Source organism: Neolamprologus brichardi, chromosome 7, assembly GCF_056152115.1.
Source record: "Neolamprologus brichardi isolate AB-2024 chromosome 7, ASM5615211v1, whole genome shotgun sequence".
Lineage (NCBI taxonomy): Eukaryota > Metazoa > Chordata > Actinopteri > Cichliformes > Cichlidae > Neolamprologus > Neolamprologus brichardi.
The window spans coordinates 56,932,545-56,960,036 of record NC_142110.1 but is presented as its reverse complement, the minus strand read 5'-3'; the positions used below and the strand labels follow the sequence as shown (position 1 = coordinate 56,960,036).

At 38.7% G+C, this 27,492-nt stretch overlaps 1 protein-coding gene across 1 annotated transcript; it reads left to right on the top strand.

The window, feature by feature from the left end:
• Window positions 1–10,656: 10,656 nt before the first annotated feature.
• Window positions 10,657–19,082, top strand: LOC148102239 (uncharacterized). Its single transcript, XM_087843931.1, has 2 exons — window positions 10,657–10,980; window positions 16,858–19,082. The coding sequence occupies exon 2, from the start codon at window positions 17,161–17,163 to the stop codon at window positions 18,673–18,675; it is 1,515 nt and encodes a 504-aa protein (XP_087700057.1). The 5' UTR covers window positions 10,657–10,980; window positions 16,858–17,160; the 3' UTR covers window positions 18,676–19,082.
• Window positions 19,083–27,492: the final 8,410 nt, after the last annotated feature.

Below are 27,492 nucleotides of genomic sequence, written 5' to 3'. Positions count from 1 at the left end.
TAGATAATTGGCAAACCTTCTGGAGGAAACCTGGTCTTGTTAGGAGAGATGGCATCCATCCCACTTTGGATAGAGCAGCTCTCATTTCTAGAAATATCGACAAATTTATTAAACCCCTCAAAACATGACTATCCAGAGTTGGGACCAGGAAGCAGAGTTGCAGTCTTACACGCCTCTCTGCAGCTTCTCTCCTCCTGCTACCCCCCCAAAAACCCATCTCCATAGAGACTGTGTCTGCTTCCAGAAAGACAAAAAACAAACTAAAAACCAGCAACAAACAACTTAAACATTTACAAAGAAAGAACAATACAGTATCCACATCTGAGCCAAAGAGTAAAACAGTGAAATGTGGATTATTAAATATTAGATCTCTCTCCTCCAAGTCTCTGTTAGTACATGACTTAATAATTGATCAACAAATTGATTTACTCTGCCTTACAGAAACCTGGTTGCAGCAGGATGATTATGTTAGTTTAAATGAATTAACACCCCCGAGTCACTCTAACTACCAGAAATCTCGAAGCACAGGTTGAGGGGGCGGTGTCGCAGCAATTTTTCACACCAGTCTATTAATTAATGAAAGACCAAGACAGACTTTTAATTCATTTGAAAGCCTGATGCTTAACATTGTCCACCCCAGCTGTGAAACTCAGAAACCAGTCTTACTTGTTATCATCTATCGTCCACCTGGGCCTTACACAGAGTTTCTGTCTGATTTCTCAGACTTTATATCTAATTTAGTTCTGAGCTCAGATAAAATAATTATTGTGGGTGATTTTAACATCCATGTTGATGCTAAAAATGACAGCCTCAACATGGCATTTAATCTGTTGTTAGACTCAATTGGTTCCTCTCAAAATGTAAAAGAACCCACCCACCACTTTAATCACACTCTAGATCTTGTTTTAACATATGGCATAGAAACTGAACATTTAACAGTGTTTCCTGAAAACCCTCTCCTGTCTGATCATTTCTTGATAACATTTACATTTACAATAATTGATTACGCAGCAGTGGAGAGTGGACTTTATCAAAGTAGATGTCTTTCTGAAAGCGCTGTAACTAAGTTTAAGAATATAATCCAGCCACTGTCATCATCGTCAATGCCCTGTACCAACACAGAGCAGAGCAGCTATCTGAACGCTACCCCAACAGAGGTCGATTATCTTGTTAATAATTTCACCTCCTCACTACGTACGACTCTGGATACTGTAGCTCCAGTGAAAACTAAGGTCTCTAATCAGAAGTACCTGACCCCGTGGTATAATTCTCAAACACGTACCCTAAAGCAGATGACTCGTAATCTGGAGAGGAAATGGCGTGTCACAAATTTAGAGGATCATCATTTAGCCTGGAGAAATAGTTTGTTGCTTTATAAGAAAGCCCTCCGCAAAGCCAGAACAGCTTACTACTCATCACTGATTGAAGAAAATAAGAACAACCCCAGGTTTCTCTTCAGCACTGTAGCCAGGCTGACAAAAAGTCAGAGCTCTTTTGAGCCAACCATCCCTTTAACGTTAACTAGTGATGACTTCATGAACTTCTTCACAAATAAAATTTTTATCATTAGAGAAAAAATTACCAATAATCATCCCACAGATGTAATATTATCTACAGCTACTCTGAGTTCCATTGATGTTAAGTTAGACTCTTTTTCTCCAATCGATCTTTCTGAGTTAACTTCAATAATTACTTCCTCCAAACCATCAACTTTCAAAATTCCCCCATTCAAATGCATGTAATCGTAGGAAACGCACTGTCTTGACGAAATAAAGCGTTTTTGTACAACTTCATATAAATAGCTGTAAGTTTTGATAGACGACTCAGACACACATATTTACGGCGTTATCTTATAGAATTCAATATCCATCCCCGTGCTGGGCAAACAGGTTTTGAAGCTGTTTGAGCTAAGATTTTCAAGTTATTCACATAATGAAAACCTATACTTTGTTTCGGGCGAATTCCCCCATTCAAATGCATGCAAACGCACTGTCTTGACGAAATAAAGCGTTTTTGTACAACTTCATATAAATAGCTGTAAGACTTGATAGAAGAAGCATACACACATATTTACGGCGTTATCTTATACAATTCACTATCCATCCCCGTGCTGGGCAAACAGGTTTTGAAGCTGTTTGAGCTAAGATTTTCAAGTTATTCACATAATGAAAACCTATACATTGTTTCAGACGAATTCCCCCATTCGAATGCATGTAATCGTAGGAAACGCACTGTCTTGACGAAATAAAGTGTTTTTGTACAACTTCATATAAATAGCTGTAAGTCTTGATAGAAGAAGCATACACACATATTTACGGCGTGATCTTATACAATTCAAGATCCCCGTGCTGGGCAAACAGGTTTTGAAGCTGTTTGAGCTAAGATTTTCAAGTTATTCGCATAATAACTAACTAATAAGTAACCACCTATACATTAAATTACATTTTCTACAAATAACCATTGATATTCAAAAATAAACCGCAAACATCTTACCTGTCAGCCAGACCACCCAGCCTACCTCAGAAGACACTCGTTTTACACGAAATCTCACGCACGCTTTGCCTATACTTTGTTTCGGCCGAATTCCCCCATTCGAATGCATGTAATCGTAGGAAACGCACTGTCTTGACGAAATAAAGCGTTTTTGTACAACTTCATATAAATAGCTGTAAGTCTTGATAGAAGAAGCATACACACATATTTACGGCGTTATCTTATACAATTCAAGATCCCCGTGCTGGGCAAACAGGTTTTGAAGCTGTTTGAGCTAAGATTTTCAAGTTATTCACATAATGAAAACCTATACTTTGTTTCGGCCGAATTCCCCCATTCAAATGCATGTAAACGCACTGTCTTGACGAAATAAAGCGTTTTTGTAGAACCTCATATAAATAGCTGTAAGTCTTGATAGAAGAAGCATACACACATATTTACGTCGTTATCTTATACAATTCAAGATCCCCGTGCTGGGCAAAAAGGTTTTGAAGCTGTTTGAGCTAAGATTTTCAAGTTATTCACATAATGAAAACCTATACTTTGTTTCGGCCGAATCCCCCCATTCAAATGCATGTAATCGTAGGAAACGCACTGTCTTGACGAAATAAAGGGTTTTTGTACAACTTCATATAAATAGCTGTAAGACTTGATAGAAGAAGCATTCACACATATTTGTGGCTTTCTCTTATACAATTCAAGATCCCCGTGCTGGGCAAACAGGTTTTGAAGCTGTTTGAGCTAAGATTTTCAAGTTATTCACATAATGAAAACCTATACTTTGTTTCGGCAAAATTCCCCCATTCAAATGCATGTAATCGTAGGAAAAAGCACTGTCTTGACGAAATAAAGCGTTTTTGTACAACTTCATATAAATAGCTGTAAGTCTTGATAGAAGAAGCATACACACATATTTACGGCGTTATCTTATACAATTCAAGATCCCCGTGGTGGGCAAACAGGTTTTGAAGCTGTTTGAGCTAAGATTTTCAAGTTATTCACATAATGAAAACCTATACTTTTTTTCGGGCGAATTCCCCCATTCAAATGCATGTAAACGCACTGTCTTGACGAAATAAAGCGTTTTTGTACAACTTCATATAAATAGCTGTAAGTCTTGATAGAAGAAGCATACACACATATTTGTGGCGTTATCTTATACAATTCAAGATCCCCGTGCTGGGCAAACAGGTTTTGAAGCTGTTTGAGCTAAGATTTTCAAGTTATTCACATAATGAAAACCTATACTTTGTTTCGGGCGAATTCCCCCATTCAAATGCATGTAATCGTAGAAACGCACTGTCTTGACGAAATAAAGCGTTTTTGTACAACTTCATATAAATAGCTGTAAGTCTTGATAGAAGAAGCATACACACATATTTACGTCGTTATCTTATACAATTCAAGATCCCCGTGCTGGGCAAACAGGTTTTGAAGCTGTTTGAGCTAAGATTTTCAAGTTATTCACATAATGAAAACCTATACTTTGTTTCGGGCGAATTCCCCCATTCAAATGCATGTAATCGTAGGAAACGCACTGTCTTGACGAAATAAAGCGTTTTTGTACAACTTCATATAAATAGCTGTAAGTTTTGATAGACGACTAAGACACACATATTTACGGCGTTATCTTATACAATTCACTATCCATCCCCGTGGTGGGCAAACGGGTTTTGAAGCTGTTTGAGCTAAGATTTTCAAGTTATTCACATAATGAAAACCTATACTTTGTTTCGGGCGAATTCCCCCATTCAAATGCATGCAAACGCACTGTCTTGACGAAATAAAGGGTTTTTGTACAACTTCATATAAATAGCTGTAAGTCTTGATAGAAGAAGCATACACACATATTTATTGCGTTATCTTATACAATTCAAGATCCCCGTGCTGGGCAAACAGGTTTTGAAGCTGTTTGAGCTAAGATTTTCAAGTTATTCACATAATGAAAACCTATACTTTGTTTCGGCAAAATTCCCCCATTCAAATGCATGTAATCGTAGGAAACGCACTGTCTTGACGAAATAAAGCGTTTTTGTACAACTTCATATAAATAGCTGTAAGTTTTGATAGACGACTCAGACACACATATTTACGGCGTGATCTTATACAATTCAAGATCCCCGTGCTGGGCAAACAGGTTTTGAAGCTGTTTGAGCTAAGATTTTCAAGTTATTCGCATAATAACTAACTAATAAGTAACCACCTATACATTAAATTAAATTTTCTACAAATAACCATTGATATTCAAAAATAAACCGCAAACATCTTACCTGTCAGCCAGACCACCCAGCCTACCTCAGAAGACACTCGTTTTACACGAAATCTCACGCACGCTTTGCCTATACTTTGTTTCGGCTGAATTCCCCCATTCGAATGCATGTAATCATAGGAAACGCACTGTCTTGACGAAATAAAGCCTTTTTGTACAACTTCATATAAATAGCTGTAAGTCTTGATAGAAGAAGCATACACACATATTTGTGGCGTTATCTTATACAATTCAAGATCCCCGTGCTGGGCAAACAGGTTTTGAAGCTGTTTGAGCTAAGATTTTCAAGTTATTCACATAATGAAAACCTATACTTTGTTTCGGCCGAATTGCCCCATTCAAATGCATGTAAACGCACTGTCTTGACGAAATAAAGCGTTTTTGTAGAACCTCATATAAATAGCTGTAAGTCTTGATAGAAGAAGCATACACACATATTTACGTCGTTATCTTATACAATTCAAGATCCCCGTGCTGGGCAAACAGGTTTTGAAGCTGTTTGAGCTAAGATTTTCAAGTTATTCACATAATGAAAACCTATACTTTGTTTCGGGCGAATTCCCCCATTCAAATGCATGTAATCGTAGGAAACGCACTGTCTTGACGAAATAAAGCGTTTTTGTACAACTTCATATAAATAGCTGTAAGTCTTGATAGAAGAAGCATACACACATATTTACAGCGTTATCTTATACAATTCAAGATCCCCGTGGTGGGCAAACAGGTTTTGAAGCTGTTTGAGCTAAGATTTTCAAGTTATTCACATAATGAAAACCTATACTTTTTTTCGGGCGAATTCCCCCATTCAAATGCATGTAAACGCACTGTCTTGACGAAATAAAGCGTTTTTGTACAACTTCATATAAATAGCTGTAAGTCTTGATAGAAGAAGCATACACACATATTTGTGGCGTTATCTTATACAATTCAAGATCCCCGTGCTGGGCAAACAGGTTTTGAAGCTGTTTGAGCTAAGATTTTCAAGTTATTCACATAATGAAAACCTATACTTTGTTTCGGGCGAATTCCCCCTGTGATGGCATGCCACACATGGTAAGCTCCACACCTCACCACCCGTTGATTCACTTTAGTTTAATTTACAGTCACTACTTTAAAATAGTCTAGTCTATTGTTCAATATTGTTTCTCTATTAAATGTATTTATTTTTCCATCACACCTTCCAATGTTTATATGGCGTGCACACATATTAACCTTGGAAGGTCAAAGTTCTGTTTTATGTTATATTAATACATCTTTCTTTGTTTGAGTTACCTGGGAGTTGGCTTCTCCGTCTGGCAAAAGGTGTGGCAAAGGGCTGGTAGACCTGAAATACCAATGACGGCCTAATTGGATTGCACCACATGCTTCATCGTCTGGGGGGTGTTTCATGTTTGTTTAATTGTTTTGTATTAGTTGCTTATATGGCAGCCATTTTGTTTTCCCCCGTGTGTGTCATTTGGTTTAGCTAAACCGGTATTTAAGTTCCCCCGTGTGTCATTTCAGGAGGTCAGTTTATCTTATGTTTGTTTGAGGTTTTGTTAATTATTATCTTCAGTTTAGTCTATTGAGTTGACCTCTTTTATTGGTCTGCCTATTTGAGTTTGGCTTTGTTAAATATATTTTCATATTTTTTGGGTCAATAAAAACCCCTTTTTGAATTAAAACACCTGTGTCCTTTATGCTTTACTGCTTGGTCCCTGACACCCCCATTCAAATGCATGTAATCGTAGGAAACGCACTGTCTTGACGAAATAAAGCGTTTTTGTACAACTTCATATAAATAGCTGTAAGTCTTGATAGAAGAAGCATTCACACATATTTGTGGCTTTCTCTTGTACAATTCAAGATCCCCGTGCTGGGCAAACAGGTTTTGAAGCTGTTTGAGCTAAGATTTTCAAGTTATTCACATAATGAAAACCTATACTTTGTTTCGGGCGAATTCCCCCATTCAAATGCATGTAAACGCACTGTCTTGACGAAATAAAGCGTTTTTGTACAACTTCATATAAATAGCTGTAAGTCTTGATAGAAGAAGCATACTTGTGGCGTTATCTTATACAATTCAAGATCCCCGTGCTGGGCAAACAGGTTTTGAAGCTGTTTGAGCTAAGATTTTCAAGTTATTCACATAATGAAAACCTATACTTTGTTTCGGGCGAATTCCCCCATTCAAATGCATGTAATCGTAGAAACGCACTGTCTTGACGAAATAAAGCGTTTTTGTACAACTTCATATAAATAGCTGTAAGTCTTGATAGAAGAAGCATACACACATATTTACGTCGTTATCTTATACAATTAAAGATCCCCGTGCTGGGCAAACAGGTTTTGAAGCTGTTTGAGCTAAGATTTTCAAGTTATTCACATAATGAAAACCTATACTTTGTTTCGGGCGAATTCCCCCATTCAAATGCATGTAATCGTAGGAAACGCACTGTCTTGACGAAATAAAGCGTTTTTGTACAACTTCATATAAATAGCTGTAAGTTTTGATAGACGACTAAGACACACATATTTACGGCGTTATCTTATAGAATTCAATATCCATCCCCGTGCTGGGCAAACGGGTTTTGAAGCTGTTTGAGCTAAGATTTTCAAGTTATTCACATAATGAAAACCTATACTTTGTTTCGGGCGAATTCCCCCATTCAAATGCATGCAAACGCACTGTCTTGACGAAATAAAGGGTTTTTGTACAACTTCATATAAATAGCTGTAAGTCTTGATAGAAGAAGCATACACACATATTTATTGCGTTATCTTATACAATTCACTATCCATCCCCGTGCTGGGCAAATAGGTTTTGAAGCTGTTTGAGCTAAGATTTTCAAGTTATTCACATAATGAAAACCTACACATTGTTTCGGACGAATTCCCCCATTCGAATGCATGTAATCGTAGGAAACGCACTGTCTTGACGAAATAAAGCGTTTTGGTACAACTTCATATAAATAGCTGTAAGTCTTGATAGAAGAAGCATACACACATATTTACGGCGTGATCTTATACAATTCAAGATCCCCGTGCTGGGCAAACAGGTTTTGAAGCTGTTTGAGCTAAGATTTTCAAGTTATTCGCATAATAACTAACTAATAAGTAACCACCTATACATTAAATTACATTTTCTACAAATAACCATTGATATTCAAAAATAAACCGCAAACATCTTACCTGTCAGCCAGACCACCCAGCCTACCTCAGAAGACACTCGTTTTACACGAAATCTCACGCACGCTTTGCCTATACTTTGTTTCGGCCGAATTCCCCCATTCGAATGCATGTAATCGTAGGAAACGCACTGTCTTGACGAAATACAGCCTTTTTGTACAACTTCATATAAATAGCTGTAAGTCTTGATAGAAGAAGCATACACACATATTTGTGGCGTTATCTTATACAATTCAAGATCCCCGTGCTGGGCAAACAGGTTTTGAAGCTGTTTGAGCTAAGATTTTCAAGTTATTCACATAATGAAAACCTATACTTTGTTTCGGCCGAATTCCCCCATTCAAATGCATGTAAACGCACTGTCTTGACGAAATAAAGCGTTTTTGTACAACTTCATATAAATAGCTGTAAGTCTTGATAGAAGAAGCATACAATTGTAGGAAACGCACTGTCTTGACGAAATAAAGCGTTTTTGTACAACTTCATATAAACAGCTGTAAGTCTTGATAGAAGAAGCATACACACATATTTGTGGCTTTCTCTTGTACAATTCAATATCCCCGTGCTGGGCAAACAGGTTTTGAAGCTGTTTGAGCTAAGATTTTCAAGTTATTCACTTAATGAAAACCTATACTTTGTTTCGGGCGAATTCCCCCATTCAAGTGCATGCAAACGCACTGTCTTGACGAAATAAAGCGTTTTTGTACAACTTCATATAAATAGCTGTAAGTCTTGATAGAAGAAGCATACACACATATTTACGGCGTTATCTTATACAATTCACTATCCATCCCCGTGCTGGGCAAACAGGTTTTGAAGCTGTTTGAGCTAAGATTTTCAAGTTATTCACATAATGAAAACCTATACTTTGTTTCGGGCGAATTCCCCCATTCAAATGCATGTAATCGTAGGAAACGCACTGTCTTGACGAAATAAAGCGTTTTTGTACAACTTCATATAAATAGCTGTAAGTCTTGATAGAAGAAGCATACACACATATTTGTGGCTTTATCTTATACAATTCAAGATCCCCGTGCTGGGCAAACAGGTTTTGAAGCTGTTTGAGCTAAGATTTTCAAGTTATTCACATAATGAAAACCTATACTTTGTTTCGGGCGAATTCCCCCATTCAAATGCATGCAAACGTACTGTCTTGACGAAATAAAGCGTTTTTGTACAACTTCATATAAATAGCTGTAAGTTTTGATAGACGACTCAGACACACATATTTGTGGCTTTCTCTTATACAATTCAAGATCCCCGTGCTGGGCAAACAGGTTTTGAAGCTGTTTGAGCTAAGATTTTCAAGTTATTCACATAATGAAAACCTATACTTTGTTTCGGGCGAATTCCCCCATTCAAATGCATGTAATCGTAGGAAACGCACTGTCTTGACGAAATAAAGCGTTTTTGTACAACTTCATATAAATAGCTGTAAGTCTTGATAGAAGAAGCATACACACATATTTACAGCGTTATCTTATACAATTCAAGATCCCCGTGGTGGGCAAACAGGTTTTGAAGCTGTTTGAGCTAAGATTTTCAAGTTATTCACATAATGAAAACCTATACTTTTTTTCGGGCGAATTCCCCCATTCAAATGCATGTAAACGCACTGTCTTGACGAAATAAAGCGTTTTTGTACAACTTCATATAAATAGCTGTAAGTCTTGATAGAAGAAGCATACACACATATTTGTGGCGTTATCTTATACAATTCAAGATCCCCGTGCTGGGCAAACAGGTTTTGAAGCTGTTTGAGCTAAGATTTTCAAGTTATTCACATAATGAAAACCTATACTTTGTTTCGGGCGAATTCCCCCATTCAAATGCATGTAATCGTAGGAAACGCACTGTCTTGACGAAATAAAGCGTTTTTGTACAACTTCATATAAATAGCTGTAAGTCTTGATAGAAGAAGCATTCACACATATTTGTGGCTTTCTCTTGTACAATTCAAGATCCCCGTGCTGGGCAAACAGGTTTTGAAGCTGTTTGAGCTAAGATTTTCAAGTTATTCACATAATGAAAACCTATACTTTGTTTCGGCCGAATTGCCCCATTCAAATGCATGTAAACGCACTGTCTTGACGAAATAAAGCGTTTTTGTAGAACCTCATATAAATAGCTGTAAGTCTTGATAGAAGAAGCATACACACATATTTACGTCGTTATCTTATACAATTCAAGATCCCCGTGCTGGGCAAACAGGTTTTGAAGCTGTTTGAGCTAAGATTTTCAAGTTATTCACATAATGAAAACCTATACTTTGTTTCGGGCGAATTCCCCCATTCAAATGCATGTAATCGTAGGAAACGCACTGTCTTGACGAAATAAAGCGTTTTTGTACAACTTCATATAAATAGCTGTAAGTCTTGATAGAAGAACCATACTGTCAGGAGATTTTTATTATTAAGACATTTTGTTAATCATTATTGCTGATATACTAAAGCTAAGAGTGTTCATATTTCTGTTTTCACTCAACCAGCTTCACAACTGTCTGCACCTTGCCTTAAAAAGACTTGTTTTGCTCTCACATTATCTCACAGGAAACCGCCACCCAAGAGTAAGAAATGACTTTTTAAGAACATAACCTTTTTTGAACATAAGTTCCGAGATCTCACACCTGCCTGTTTGGCTAGAGAATGTTACTTCCTTTCTTGTATGTTTCATGTTGTGTATAAATAAAGGCAGAGAATTGCTGCAGGGTGTGAGACTCCCTTGAGCTCTCACCCGTGCACGTTGAACTGTTACAAGTGTCTGAGTGTTATTTCATTATACCTGATTACTTGATAAATATTGTCTCTTATCATTTTTAATGGTCCTCCGAGCCGGAGTGGACATTGATTTTTTTTCATGCTCCAATAGGAAACCTTCATCAAGTCCTGACGTCGTGAGAAGCCCGCGCTGAAGTCTGTCGACAGCTCCTCTCCAGGCAGAGGATAAAGACCAGAGACGCTATAATTCGATTTCTGGCCAGCGTTCTTATAAAGTGGTCCACGACGTTGGGGGTTGATGGAGCAGACCTAAACAACCACGAAATAAATCAGGTGAATATTTAACACTCACCCACATCTTGCGAAAAATTCGAATAAGAGTTGACGCTGCTCCTACAAGTAAACGCTCGTTCTAAGAGAGGACTGGTAGCTATTATAGGAGACTCCTAAAAGTAAATGCTCGTTCTAAGAGAGGACTGGTAGCTATTATAGGAAACTCTAAATGTAAATGCTCGCCTGAAAGAGGGTTGGTAGCTATTTTAGAGGGAAAAGCGTCATAATAAAAACCTTTAAACGCGCGAAATATTTCTGTTTTATTGTTTTGTTGGTGGAATAAGTTACATTTTACAGCACAATAGGGAGGCTGAACTATTCCACCGTATTGTTTGCCGACTGGTGCTGACGTACTGGTGGGACGAGAAAAAGGTTGTGCTTCATCACATAAAATTAACACCGCTTTCAAGGGTAGCTTGAAAGTAGAAGGCTGTGTTAATAACCTCTCTCATCCCTCGTGCCAGAGAAAGCACCACGGCTGTTTGTGTGTGTAAAAGCTAAAAAGCTGTAATTTTCAAGGTACCTAAACATAAAACATTTAAAACAAATTAGTGAAAATGGGTAATAAATCAACAAAACTCACTGCTGACGAGCAGTGGTTAGAGAAAAAATGTCCAGGCGCCGGACAAATTAGTGCAAACAGATGGAGGAATCCAAAAAAGTTTAAATGCCCTGCGTGGGAGGGAAAATGTAATCCCTCTGCAGTGATAACTTTAAAGGAGACCCTCCAAGCAGAATTAAACAATGCAAAAAGTCCTAAAAAGAAAATAAAACGTACTCAAGAGTTAAAATATTTCAAAGCATGGAAAGAGGAGGAAGACAGACGTAGTGAAAAAAGAAAAAAGAAAAAGGAAACAACATTACAAAGCCTACAGCCGCCACTTTATGTACCAGCACCGTCAGCACCAGAGCCACAATCAAAAAATCCCTTCATTAGTCAACCTAATCTTAATCCTTATGCCCAAGCCCGAAGTGCATTAAACTGTATGACAACAAACCCACAGGAAGACATAGGGAAAGACCCGTCAGGCAGGGACATGGGAGGTATTGTAGATCCTCCAGGACCCTCTGGAATTTTTCCAATGGTAGCTGCACCTAATCCCAGATATGGACAGTTGATAGGTGGTGAGAACGAAGAAAGAGATATAAACCCATTTGTGTATGCTTTTAGACCATGGACCCAAACTGACAGACAAAATGTCGAAAAAGATGTTCCATCGTTAAATGAAGGCTTTCAACAGTGGAGAGACGCAGTGGAACTAATTAGAACTCAATGGGGCTTAAACGGTCATGAAATGCTTCAAGTAGTGCAAGACCTGCTAGGATTGAGAATGGGGACAGTAAAAGACGGTTTTACAGGTGCAGATGACCAAGGAAGACCTCTTGGCCCAGATTCCCTAGATTTAATGAACACTTTGACAGACTTATATGACCGAATTAGGGTTCGTTTAGCCCCCAGAGCAGATTATTCCAAAATAGGAGAAGTAAAACAAAAGGAAGCCGAAACACCATCAGACTTCCTCGATCGGCTACGCCCGGTTTTCCGACAACATTCAGGCCTAGATTATGAAGACCGCCCTGAAAGACCTTACCAACAGCAGTTAAAAAATGCATTTCTAAATGGTCTCCGTCCCGCAGTCAGAGCCCATGTCGAAAAGCACTGGGTGACAATAAACACAGGAAATCTAGCAGATGCCCTACAATATGCAGAGCATGCAACTAGAGTGCTGAAAAAGAAGGAAAAAGGAGGTGTTTTCACTGTAGATCCCGACACAGGTGTCATAGCATTTTCTGGTAAATACAGAGGACAGGGACAAGGACAACACAGAGGAAAGGGACAGAAAAGCAGAGGTTACAAAGGTAACAGGAAGCAAAGAAATGAAAGAGACAACCGTTGTTATAATTGTGGAAAAGAAGGACATTTTGCACGAGACTGCAGAAACAAAAAAGAGAATCATAGTGACAGAGAAAGTATGTGACTAGAGCAAAATACTGAAGCTGAACAAAACATTGAGGATGAAACTGAAATCTATAACATACAACAATTACTTTTAGGCTCTGAACATAAACCCACAGTAATTATTCATGTAAACAACGAACCCATGACTATGCTATGTGATACTGGAGCATGTAAAACGGTGTTAAATCAAAAACCACCGAATCTGAAATACTCCAGTAACACCATGATAGTGAAATCAGCATCAGGGCACACCAGCATTAAGTCTTTAACAGAGAGCCTACTGTTAGTACATACAGACAGTGGACGCAGCTGCAAAAATCAATGTATATATGACCCATCCTGCCCAGTTAACCTTCTAGGGAGAGACTCCTTAGAAAAACTGCAAATAGGTGTATTGCCAGGGCCAGAAGGCATGTATGCTAAGCTAATGTTGAATGAAGAGCAAAACCTCACTGACTGTCAGATTAATGTGTGTGAAGGACAGGACCCCACTACTACTGGACATTAGACCTGCCCTCACTAGAACCTTTGCAACACATAGCAAATCGATATCTGCCAACCCACTCAACACGGCAGGGCTACACAGAGTATCACAACACACTGAGGTTCAAACAAAGCCCAGGTCATGACCCCATGTATGACTTACAGGTGCATAAACTAGGCCCACAAATGCTCACATTGCAGCACCTATATGTCACTCAAAGTGGTAATGCAGTCTGCTCTGTACTTCAGCCAGAAATAGTGCAACGAGTGAACAGGATGCCAAAACCACATGTATCAGTAGCACACAATGACAGCACTGAGTGGAAAGATTTAGGCCGCGTTCTCGCTCAAGTTGAAAGGGACAGATATGAAAAAACTGAAGAAACACATGAGGGATGGCTTCAAGGTCGCAGAACAGGATGCATGAGATACACATTAGGGTGGGTACTCACTACCCACCCAGCCACCCACATGATTGACAGCACTGATGTACACGTGCAGGAAGATAGTGAGAACTGACATGAACTCTCATTAGAATTACACCCAGAACTACAACAACTGCCCACAACACTGTGGTCCGTAGGACAGACAGATGTAGGATTAATTAAGGGAGCAGATCCCGTTGTAGTAAAAACCACCACAACCTACAGGCCAGTCAAACCACAATATCCCTTAACAGCAGAAGCAAAGGCAGGCATCAGGCCAGTAATTGCAGATATGGAGAAAGCAGGCATTTTAGTAAAAACAACCGAAGTGACCTGTAACACTCCAATCTTTCCAGTGAAAAAAGCAAACACAGGAAAGTATCGCCTAGTACATGACCTCAGAGCAATAAATGACGTAACAGAACAAATCCCACCTGTGGTAGCAAATCCACACACAATCCTAAATCAAGTAACACCAAAAGAGCAATGGTTTTCGGTTATAGACCTATCAAATGCATTCTTCTCTGTACCGCTACATTCTGACTCACAGGCTCTGTTCGGTTTCACCTTTGATAATCAGAAGTACACATATACAAGGTTACCTCAGGGTTTCCAGAACAGCCCCACCCTGTATGCAGAAGCTTTAAGGAAATCTATGTCGCTTTGCACTCTCCCTGCCCCAGGACAGTTTCTCCTGTACGTAGATGACATACTGATCACGGGAAACACACAGGCAGACTGCAAAGCGAACACAATAACAGTATTACAACATTTAGCTGAACAAGGCCACAAAGTCTCACAGCACAAATTACAACTGTGGAGCTCAGAGGTCACATACCTTGGCCACAAGCTCACAGGGGAAGGGAGAACACTGTTAGACAGCAGGAAACTAGCAGTACAGAATGCTCCAAAACCGCTCACAAAACAACAGATGATGAGTTATTTAGGTCTCTGCAACTTTTGCAGATGCTGGATACCTGAATATGCTCTGTTAGCTCAACCTTTGCAAAACTTAATTTATGGAAAAAATCTAGCACTGAAAGATAAAATAGAATGGACATCAGAAGCAGAAAAAGCATTTAATGATTTGAAACTTGCCCTACAAACACGCACAGTCTTAGCCTTGCCAGACTATGACAAATTATTTTATTTGCATGTAGACGGAGGTGCAGGCTATATGAAGGCCGTTCTAACACAAGCATTTGGGGAAAAACAACGGCCACTCGCCTTTTACTCGTGTAAATTAGACTCAGTTGCTTCAGGCTTGCCTACGTGCATACAGGCTTGTGCAGCTGCAGCAGAGGCAGTAAAAAAGTCCGCTGACATTGTTCTCGGTCATAAATTAATTATCAAAGTTCCCCATGCTGTAACCTCCATCTTACTGCAAGCAAACTTGTCTTATCTCACACATGCAAGACAGCTCTCATATGTAGGCATTCTGCTATCACAGTCACACATTACAATTGAGAAGTGTGGACAACTAAACCCAAGCACACTTCTCCCCACTTCAGCAGACGGAGAAAAACACTGTTGCATGCAAAAATTAGATGAGGAAACGAAACCACGAGCTGACATTCATAGCACACCGCAACTAACCTTCACTAACATTTTTGTAGATGGCTCAGCATCCAAAAATAGTCTGGGGAGAAACTGTGTGGGCTATGCAGTAACCACAGCTGACAAGGTTTTAGAAGCTAAACCATTAACTTCCTCACACTCTGCTCAAAGTGCCGAATTAATCGCTGTCATCAGAGCCTGTCAACTACATGAGGGACAAAAAATAAACATATACACAGACAGCCAATATGTTTTTGCAGCAGTACATCATTTTGCAAAAATCTGGCAAAACAGAGGTATGGTTACTTCTACCGGTAACCCTGTGCAACACGGAAATCTTTTAAAACAACTACTAGAAGTTATAACTCTGCCAAAGAAGCTGGCATTATGCAAATGTGCTGCACACCAAAAAGATGACTCTGAAATTACTAAAGGCAACAACTTTGCAGACATAGCTGCAAAAAAGGCAGCACATCAGCCAATAGAAACCTTAATGTCTGAAACCACAGAGTTAATACCACTTGATGTACTGAAAGATGAACAGAAAGCCGCACCCACTGCAGAACAAAAGAAGTGGTTAAAATGTGGCGCACAACTGAAAAATGACTTAATGACCTGTAATGGCAAACCAATATTGCCAAAATCTCTACACAAGACAGCAGCATTAGTGATACATGGTTTAACACACGTATCAACAGCAGGGATGATAGATATTCTCTCTAAACACTTCTACACTCAAAATTTCGAAAATTCAGCAAAAGCATTTATCAGAACATGCATGATTTGCCAAAAACACAATGCACAGGGAAATCTCAGACCAAAAAGAGGTCATTTTCCCACACCACCTCACCCATTCCATACAATCCACATGGATTTTATCGAATTGAATGAATGCCAAAATTCAAAGTATGCTCTAGTAATTATAGATGTATTTTCTAAATGGCCAGAAATCTATCCAGTAAAAAGAGCAGATGCAATTTCAGTAGCAAAGTGCTTATGCAATCATTTCATCCCCACATACGGTATTCCTAGCCTAATACGGTCTGACAATGGAACACATTTTGTAAATGACATAATTAGTAAGGTCTCTGAAGCCTTAGGATTTAGCATCAAACATCACTGTGCATACCATCCACAAAGTGCCGGACTAGTGGAAAGAACTAACGGTACAATAAAACAAAGATTAAGAAAATGCATGGAAGAAACAGGAAGGCAATGGCCCGAGTGTGTAGGCCTAGTAAAAATGTGGATGAGACTGACGCAAGGCTCTCAGAAGCTCACACCTTTTGAAATCATTCATGGCAGACCGTTCCCACTGCCAATCACAAGCGAGCCAATAGACAAATCAGTAAGGGAAACCACCTTAGCTGAATGGATGACTAAACTGCTTGAAAACAAAGAGATTGTGCTAAACAACCAACTGCCAAGTGATGTATCTCCAGTGTCTTGCAGGTTAAAATCAGGTGATTGGATCCTGATCAAGGTGCTCCAAAGGAAAAATTGGAGCTCTCCCAGGTGGGAAGGCCCGTACCAAGTCCTTCTTACCACACCTACCGCCTGCAAAATAGCAGAGAGACCCTCGTGGATCCACCAAAGCCACTGTAAAAAGGTACAGGACGCATCAGGCTAAGACGCCAGCTCCCTAGAATCTCACCGGTGCTCTAGTGGTGGAGAGAGGGCCGATTGGGCAAAAAGCCCGCCCTTGTTCTTCTCGCCCTAGTCTACGCACCAGAGGTTTTAGTGTGCTTGGTCACCATGAAGACACTGTTCCTGCTATCAGCGATCCTCCTATCACTGGTGGCTCTCTTTGCAATATTCACACTGCAAGGCAGCTACAAAAGAAATCTGGAAAAAAGATGGACACACGACAACTCGCACCTGCGCGACCTGAACCAAGACCACAACCACCCATGGATGAACAACGCGTGGTATAAGTATGTGTACGACAGAACACGCACCGACAACAGCACGGAGTGCTATGTGTGTTCACACATGCCAACAACGGCCATACACGCAACAATATATGGAATGGCACCTGAACTCGATGAAGCGATGTGCATATTCAACAAAGCGATAACTGGCAACTGCTCACGCAGAGATTTGATGGCAACAGGACTGGCTCTAAAAGGTCAAAGCACAAAGAAGAAAGACCAAATTCCATGGTGTAATGACACAGACGTTAAACGTGTCATGAAACCAATCTCACAGCAAAGGGTCGTATTCAAACAGACAACCCCTTGTGCCTACAATCTGACAAACTGGAACTACGCCTGTAACGAAGAACATTGGGTAAATGTCAACGCCAACAACACCAAAAGCAGATCATTCGCCATAGTTCTGCCACCTGACATACAGCACCCAATATGTTTTGCCTTCTCGGACGGAAGCAGAAAGGTCGGACGGAACCTTAACTGCACACAAACCTTTGACATGACCCAATCCACAGGAACACTCACCTTCAAAAATGGAACTTTCTGGGTCCAGGGAGCCACTTGGGCCTGCGGGCCTAAAACCTACTTCATGCTCCCACCAAACTCCACCGGTCTGTGTGCACCAGTGCTAATTTCAGACCACACCTTCAAGATCACAGCAGAAACACACGCACGCACATCAAGAGCAAAGCGTGAAGTCGCTGAAGTGTTGCCACATGACTCAGTCTACGGATCAGATGTGCCTAAGAACTTCAAGATATGGACCACCGGTCAAAAAGTTCTCCACTCCCTGTTCCCTTGGGTGGGAACTGGAAAAAACATGCTCAGGATTGAGACACTTGACTACCGATTTGGATTATTCCTAAATGCCTCAGTAAAAATCAACAAGGCACAAAATGAAGAAATCGACGCAATACGCATTGTAGTGATGCAACACAGAGTCGCACTGGACATGATTTTAGCTGAAAAAGGAGGTTTATGTGTATTGTTTAACACCACATGCTGTACATACATCCCAGACAATGTGCATTCACAAAACATGACTGACGCTCTGAACGCTTTGAGAAAGATTAAGGACGCTCAGCAACAAGACTATGTCACAAGCACTGAAGATTGGCTCACATGGTTGCTAAGTGGTTCTTGGAAGTCCCTACTGATTAAAGGACTTGTTTTTGTTGGAATTTTACTTTTACTTTTATGTGTTTTCACAACATGTGTAATACCCTGTCTGAAGAAAATGGTATCAAACATGGTGATGACCTCTATCAACGCTTATGTAACACTGCCTCAAATGGAAGATGTTTTGGAAAAAGATTCATGTGATGATGTTGAAGTCTAATTGAACCCAGGATTGCTCAATGACGTTCTGACCGAAAATGTTTAGGCAAGAGGTTATGAATTGAACCAATAGCAATGCTGTTATTACAGAAATTTGAACAACAGGAGGGGATGTCAGGAGATTTTTATTATTAAGACATTTTGTTAATCATTATTGCTGATATACTAAAGCTAAGAGTGTTCATATTTCTGTTTTCACTCAACCAGCTTCACAACTGTCTGCACCTTGCCTTAAAAAGACTTGTTTTGCTCTCACATTATCTCACAGGAAACCGCCACCCAAGAGTAAGAAATGACTTTTTAAGAACATAACCTTTTTTGAACATAAGTTCCGAGATCTCACACCTGCCTGTTTGGCTAGAGAATGTTACTTCCTTTCTTGTATGTTTCATGTTGTGTATAAATAAAGGCAGAGAATTGCTGCAGGGTGTGAGACTCCCTTGAGCTCTCACCCGTGCACGTTGAACTGTTACAAGTGTCTGAGTGTTATTTCATTATACCTGATTACTTGATAAATATTGTCTCTTATCACATACACACATATTTACGGCGTTATCTTATACAATTCAAGATCCCCGTGGTAGGCAAACAGGTTTTGAAGCTGTTTGAGCTAAGATTTTCAAGTTATTCACATAATGAAAACCTATACTTTTTTTTGGGCAAATTCCCCCATTCAAATGCATGTAAACGCACTGTCTTGACGAAATAAAGCGTTTTTGTACAACTTCATATAAATAGCTGTAAGTCTTGATAGAAGAAGCATACTTGTGGCGTTATCTTATACAATTCAAGATCCCCGTGCTGGGCAAACAGGTTTTGAAGCTGTTTGAGCTAAGATTTTCAAGTTATTCACATAATGAAAACCTATACTTTGTTTCGGGCGAATTCCCCCATTCAAATGCATGTAATCGTAGAAACGCACTGTCTTGACGAAATAAAGCGTTTTTGTACAACTTCATATAAATAGCTGTAAGTCTTGATAGAAGAAGCATACACACATATTTACGTCGTTATCTTATACAATTAAAGATCCCCGTGCTGGGCAAACAGGTTTTGAAGCTGTTTGAGCTAAGATTTTCAAGTTATTCACATAATGAAAACCTATACTTTGTTTCGGGTGAATTCCCCCATTCAAATGCATGTAATCGTAGGAAACGCACTGTCTTGACGAAATAAAGCGTTTTTGTACAACTTCATATAAATAGCTGTAAGTTTTGATAGACGACTAAGACAGACATATTTACGGCGTTATCTTATAGAATTCAATATCCATCCCCGTGCTGGGCAAACGGGTTTTGAAGCTGTTTGAGCTAAGATTTTCAAGTTATTCACATAATGAAAACCTATACTTTGTTTCGGCAAAATTCCCCCATTCAAATGCATGTAATCGTAGGAAACGCACTGTCTTGACGAAATAAAGCGTTTTGGTACAACTTCATATAAATAGCTGTAAGTCTTGATAGAAGAAGCATACACACATATTTACGGCGTGATCTTATACAATTCAAGATCCCCGTGCTGGGCAAACAGGTTTTGAAGCTGTTTGAGCTAAGATTTTCAAGGTATTCGCATAATAACTAACTAATAAGTAACCACCTATACATTAAATTACATTTTCTACAAATAACCATTGATATTCAAAAATAAACCGCAAACATCTTACCTGTCAGCCAGACCACCCAGCCTACCTCAGAAGACACTCGTTTTACACGAAATCTCACGCACGCTTTGCCTATACTTTGTTTCGGCCGAATTCCCCCATTCGAATGCATGTAATCGTAGGAAACGCACTGTCTTGACGAAATACAGCCTTTTTGTACAACTTCATATAAATAGCTGTAAGTCTTGATAGAAGAAGCATACACACATATTTGTGGCGTTATCTTATACAATTCAAGATCCCCGTGCTGGGCAAACAGGTTTTGAAGCTGTTTGAGCTAAGATTTTCAAGTTATTCACATAATGAAAACCTATACTTTGTTTCGGCCGAATTCCCCCATTCAAATGCATGTAAACGCACTGTCTTGACGAAATAAAGCGTTTTTGTAGAACCTCATATAAATAGCTGTAAGTCTTGATAGAAGAAGCATACACACATATTTACGGCGTTATCTTATACAATTCAAGATCCCCGTGCTGGGAAAAAAGGTTTTGAAGCTGTTTGAACTAAGATTTTCAAATTATTCACATAATGAAAACCTATACTTTGTTTCGGCCGAATCCCCCCATTCAAATGCATGTAATCGTAGGAAACGCACTGTCTTGACGAAATAAAGGGTTTTTGTACAACTTCATATAAATAGCTGTAAGACTTGATAGAAGAAGCATTCACACATATTTGTGGCTTTCTCTTATACAATTCAAGATCCCCGTGCTGGGCAAACAGGTTTTGAAGCTGTTTGAGCTAAGATTTTCAAGTTATTCACATAATGAAAACCTATACTTTGTTTCGGGCGAATTCCCCCATTCAAATGCATGTAAACGTAGGAAACGCACTGTCTAGACGAAATACAGGGTTTTTGTACAACTTCATATAAATAGCTGTAAGACTTGATAGAAGAAGCATACACACATATTTGTGGCTTTCTCTTATACAATTCAAGATCCCCGTGCTGGGCAAACAGGTTTTGAAGCTGTTTGAGCTAAGATTTTCAAGTTATTCACATAATGAAAACCTATACTTTGTTTCGGGCGAATTCCCCCATTCAAATGCATGTAATCGTAGGAAACGCACTGTCTTGACGAAATAAAGGGTTTTTGTACAACTTCATATAAATAGCTGTAAGTCTTGATAGAAGAAGCATACACACATATTTACGGCGTTATCTTATACAATTCACTATCCATCCCCGTGGTGGGCAAACAGGTTTTGAAGCTCTTTGAGTTAAGATTTTCAAGTTATTCACATAATGAAAACCTATACTTTTTTTCGGGCGAATTCCCCCATTCAAATGCATGCAAACGCACTGTCTTGACGAAATAAAGCGTTTTTGTACAACTTCATATAAATAGCTGTAAGACTTGATAGAAGAAGCATACACACATATTTGTGGCTTTCTCTCATACAATTCAAGATCCCCGTGCTGGGCAAACAGGTTTTGAAGCTGTTTGAGCTAAGATTTTCAAGTTATTCACATAATGAAAAACTATACTTTGTTTCGGGCGAATTCCCCCATTCAAATGCATGTAATCGTAGGAAACGCACTGTCTTGACGAAATAAAGCGTTTTTGTACAACTTCATATAAATAGCTGTAAGTTTTGATAGACGACTCAGACACACATATTTACGGCGTTATCTTATAGAATTCAATATCCATCCCTGTGCTGGGCAAACAGGTTTTGAAGCTGTTTGAGCTAAGATTTTCAAGTTATTCACATAATGAAAACCTATACTTTTTTTCGGGCGAATTCCCCCATTCAAATGCATGCAAACGCACTGTCTTGACGAAATAAAGCGTTTTTGTACAACTTCATATAAATAGCTGTAAGACTTGATAGAAGAAGCATACACACATATTTGTGGCTTTCTCTTATACAATTCAAGATCCCCGTGCTGGGCAAACAGGTTTTGAAGCTGTTTGAGCTAAGATTTTCAAGTTATTCACATAATGAAAACCTATACTTTGTTTCGGGCGAATTCCCCCATTCAAATGCATGTAATCGTAGGAAACGCACTGTCTTGACGAAATAAAGGGTTTTTGTACAACTTCATATAAATAGCTGTAAGTCTTGATAGAAGAAGCATACACACATATTTACGGCGTTATCTTATACAATTCACTATCCATCCCCGTGCTGGGCAAACAGGTTTTGAAGCTGTTTGAGCTAACATTTACAAGTTATTCACATAATGAAAACCTATACTTTGTTTCGGGCGAATTCCCCCATTCAAATGCATGTAATCGTAGGAAACGCACTGTCTTGACGAAATAAAGGGTTTTTGTACAACTTCATATAAATAGCTGTAAGTCTTGATAGAAGAAGCATACACACATATTTGTGGCGTTATCTTATACAATTCAAGATCCCCGTGCTGGGCAAACAGGTTTTGAAGCTGTTTGAGCTAAGATTTTCAAGTTATTCACATAATGAAAACCTATACTTTGTTTCGGGCGAATTCCCCCATTCAAATGCATGTAATCGTAGGAAACGCACTGTCTTGACGAAATAAAGCGTTTTTGTACAACTTCATATAAATAGCTGTAAGTCTTGATAGAAGAAGCATTCACACATATTTGTGGCTTTCTCTTGTACAATTCAAGATCCCCGTGCTGGGCAAACAGGTTTTGAAGCTGTTTGAGCTAAGATTTTCAAGTTATTCACATAATGAAAACCTATACTTTGTTTCGGGCGAATTCCCCCATTCAAATGCATGTAAACGCACTGTCTTGACGAAATAAAGCGTTTTTGTACAACTTCATATAAATATCTGTAAGTCTTGATAGAAGAAGCATACACACATATTTACGTCGTTATCTTATACAATTCAAGATCCCAGTGCTGGGCAAACAGGTTTTGAAGCTGTTTGAGCTAAGATTTTCAAGTTATTCACATAATGAAAACCTATACTTTGTTTCGGGCGAATTCCCCCATTCAAATGCATGTAATCGTAGGAAACGCACTGTCTAGACGAAATACAGGGTTTTTGTACAACTTCATATAAATAGCTGTAAGACTTGATAGAAGAAGCATACACACATATTTGTGGCTTTCTCTTATACAATTCAAGATCCCCGTGCTGGGCAAACAGGTTTTGAAGCTGTTTGAGCTAAGATTTTCAAGTTATTCACATAATGAAAACCTATACTTTGTTTCGGGCGAATTCCCCCATTCAAATGCATGTAATCGTAGGAAACGCACTGTCTTGACGAAATAAAGGGTTTTTGTACAACTTCATATAAATAGCTGTAAGTCTTGATAGAAGAAGCATACACACATATTTACGGCGTTATCTTATACAATTCACTATCCATCCCCGTGGTGGGCAAACAGGTTTTGAAGCTCTTTGAGTTAAGATTTTCAAGTTATTCACATAATGAAAACCTATACTTTTTTTCGGGCGAATTCCCCCATTCAAATGCATGCAAACGCACTGTCTTGACGAAATAAAGCGTTTTTGTACAACTTCATATAAATAGCTGTAAGACTTGATAGAAGAAGCATACATACATATTTGTGGCTTTCTCTTATACAATTCAAGATCCCCGTGCTGGGCAAACAGGTTTTGAAGCTGTTTGAGCTAAGATTTTCAAGTTATTCACATAATGAAAACCTATACTTTGTTTCGGGCGAATTCCCCCATTCAAATGCATGTAATTGTAGGAAACGCACTGTCTTGACGAAATAAAGCGTTTTTGTACAACTTCATATAAATAGCTGTAAGTTTTGATAGACGACTCAGACACACATATTTACGGCGTTATCTTATAGAATTCAATATCCATCCCCGTGCTGGGCAAACAGGTTTTGAAGCTGTTTGAGCTAAGATTTTCAAGTTATTCACATAATGAAAACCTATACTTTTTTTCGGGCGAATTCCCCCATTCAAATGCATGCAAACGCACTGTCTTGACGAAATAAAGCGTTTTTGTACAACTTCATATAAATAGCTGTAAGACTTGATAGAAGAAGCATACACACATATTTGTGGCTTTCTCTTATACAATTCAAGATCCCCGTGCTGGGCAAACAGGTTTTGAAGCTGTTTGAGCTAAGATTTTCAAGTTATTCACATAATGAAAACCTATACTTTGTTTCGGGCGAATTCCCCCATTCAAATGCATGTAATCGTAGGAAACGCACTGTCTTGACGAAATAAAGGGTTTTTGTACAACTTCATATAAATAGCTGTAAGTCTTGATAGAAGAAGCATACACACATATTTACGGCGTTATCTTATACAATTCACTATCCATCCCCGTGCTGGGCAAACAGATTTTGAAGCTCTTTGAGTTAAGATTTTCAAGTTATTCACATAATGAAAACCTATACTTTGTTTCGGGCGAATTCCCCCACTCAAATGCATGTAATCGTATGAAACGTATTGTCTTGACGAAATAAAGCGTTTTTGTACAACTTCATATAAATAGCTGTAAGTTTTGATAGACGACTCAGACACACATATTTACAGCGTTATCTTATACAATTCAAGATCCCCGTGCTGGGCAAACAGGTTTTGAAGCTGTTTGAGCTAAGATTTTCAAGTTATTCACATAATGAAAACCTATACTTTGTTTCGGGCGAATTCCCCCATTCAAATGCATGTAATCGTAGGAAACACACTGTCTTGACGAAATAAAGGGTTTTTGTACAACTTCATATAAATAGCTGTAAGACTTGATAGAAGAAGCATACACACATTTTTGTGGCTTTCTCTTATACAATTCAAGATCCCCGTGCTGGGCAAACTTGAAAATCTTAGCTCAAACAGCTTCAAAGCCTGTTTGCCCAGCACGGGGATGGATATTGAATTCTAAAAGATAACGCCGTAAATATGTGTGTCTGAGTCGTCTATCAAAACTTACAGCTATTTATATGAAGTTGTCCAAAAACGCTTTATTTCGTCAAGACAGTGCGTTTCCTACGATTACATGCATTTGGATGGGGGAATTCGCCCGAAACAAAGTATAGGTTTTCATTATGTGAATAACTTGAAAATCTTAGCTCAAACAGCTTCAAAATCTGTTTGCTCAGCACGGGGATGGATATTGAATTCTAAAAGATAACACCATAAATATGTGTTTCTGAGTCTTCTATCAAAACTTACAGCTATTTATATGAGTTTGTACAAAAACGCTTTATTTCGTCAAGACAGTGCGTTTCCTACGATCCCATACGGTAAAAAAATACATTTTTCCTGGCCAAAATATATTCCAACTATATGGTAAATATATTTTGTATTTGTGATGCTCAAAAAAATATATTTTTAAAATTGAAAATGTATTTTTTTCGAACCAAAATACATTTCAAAAGATATTTCAGGGTGAAGAAAATACATTTCCAACCTTACAGTAAAATGTATATCAAAGTATCCTTTATTTAAAATGTATTTAGTGCAATAATGATGATAATAATATTAATAATAATAATACTAAAAGTAACAACATGTTTTATTTACATCTGCAAAAAACAGTTGGATTAAAAAAAAACAGAGTCAAAGGTTTAGCAAGAATTAGGCTGTTTATTCATTTGCTTACAGTATTTCACATTACACAATATCTCACTATAATGTAGCGTTCACTTGACTTTGAAATTATCTGTCAGTGATACAGTAAACAAGATACAACAACTGCTATGTACACTTTAGTTTTTGACAATATATACAATATAGTACTTAAAGGAACACACTCCACTTTTTTTGGAAATAGGCTCATTCTCCATCTCCCTCAGAGTTAAAAATGCAGCGTCTTCTTTCTAGATCCATACGTTAATAGGGCTCTGGTGCGTGATCTTACCGGATGGGGCGTAGCTAGGATTTTTGGTTGAGGCGCCATATTAGCAGGCCAAACAAATGCTTGCTGTGTGGTCGGTTGTAATGTTGGATTGCACTACTGGCAAAAGAATAAGCTTGAAAATGGGCTCTTTTCATTGTTTCCTCACCTGGAAGCATCATGAGGGAGCTTATGTGTTAGATGTTACCAAAAGAAGGCGTCTAGCCTGGATAGCAGCTGTGAGACGAGCTGATATTCAGTTCTCTACCAGCCACAGATATCTGTTGGTGTGCTCCAGTATTTTCATTCTGGTAAGTTCTAAATAAGTTCATATTACTCTTTTTATTTTCAATGCGCTCTGAGGTCATAGCAAATTAGAACAAACATGCAGAACTACCTTTATTTATAGAGTTGCTAATTATTTGGCATTATTGCAGCAAACCAGCCGATGAAATGAATGAAACACATCCTGACTGGGTTCCAACACTACACATGGGGCACTACGAAATCTTTGTTTCAAACTACATGCTACATACCACCATGCCAATCAGATTACTTCTTCCATGTGAGGGTGAAAAGGTGACCCTCCTGGATAAGATGGCAAAGGTTTGCTGCGTTTTGGTGAACATGTGCCCCAGTGTGTTAGTAAAACCAGGGAAATACTCTTGTTAAATACTGTTAAAAGTCTTGTGCTGTATATGTAGAGATACATTTTCAAAAGAGACAGTAAATTACAGAATGCTAGTAGTGGGTGATATTATATAAATGCTGTCATGATTTTATGTAAACATTTTGTCATTTGTAAACTATACATGACATTGATTCTGCATTGTAACTGATGTGATGTTCTACAAAGTGCTTTTAATTAAAAATAGGCAAACATTTGTTTGTTTCTTTATTCAACTTTTGAACAGTGGTAATTAGTAAGTACATAACCAGTAAATGCAAATTATTTACATGCCCCCCTAAATTAAAACATGGGTTATTCAGAACAGAACTATGCTTGGAAAAATATTTTGATCCAACTCCTCCACAGTAGCATGTGGAATTTTTCTGTTTTGAGGACGGCTTCTTTTCCCTGTCACTACAGATGGTCTGTTTATGTTTTAATTGAGAGCCTTTTTTTGGGCAGCTGAAGAGGAGAAGTCTATCTTATGGCCACCCTCTGACTGTATCTTGGTCATATTACCCAGCAAAACCCAGTATGCAGGTTCATCTGTAACAGTCCTTGTGCCACAGATCCTCACTGTTGCTTCTACTTTAAACAGAAGAGCAGGGACATGGCTGCAGGTCTCCACGACTCCGGCCATACAGCTGCAGTAGGCGGCTTCAACCTTCCCTGTGATGCTCACAATGACCCATGGCTGCAATGCTGGTTGATTCAGTC

Excerpts from the sequence above, each read along its gene's own strand:
- LOC148102239 (XM_087843931.1), top strand. The coding sequence starts at position 17,161 with ATGAAGACACTGTTCCTGCTATCAGCGATCCTCCTATCACTGGTGGCT.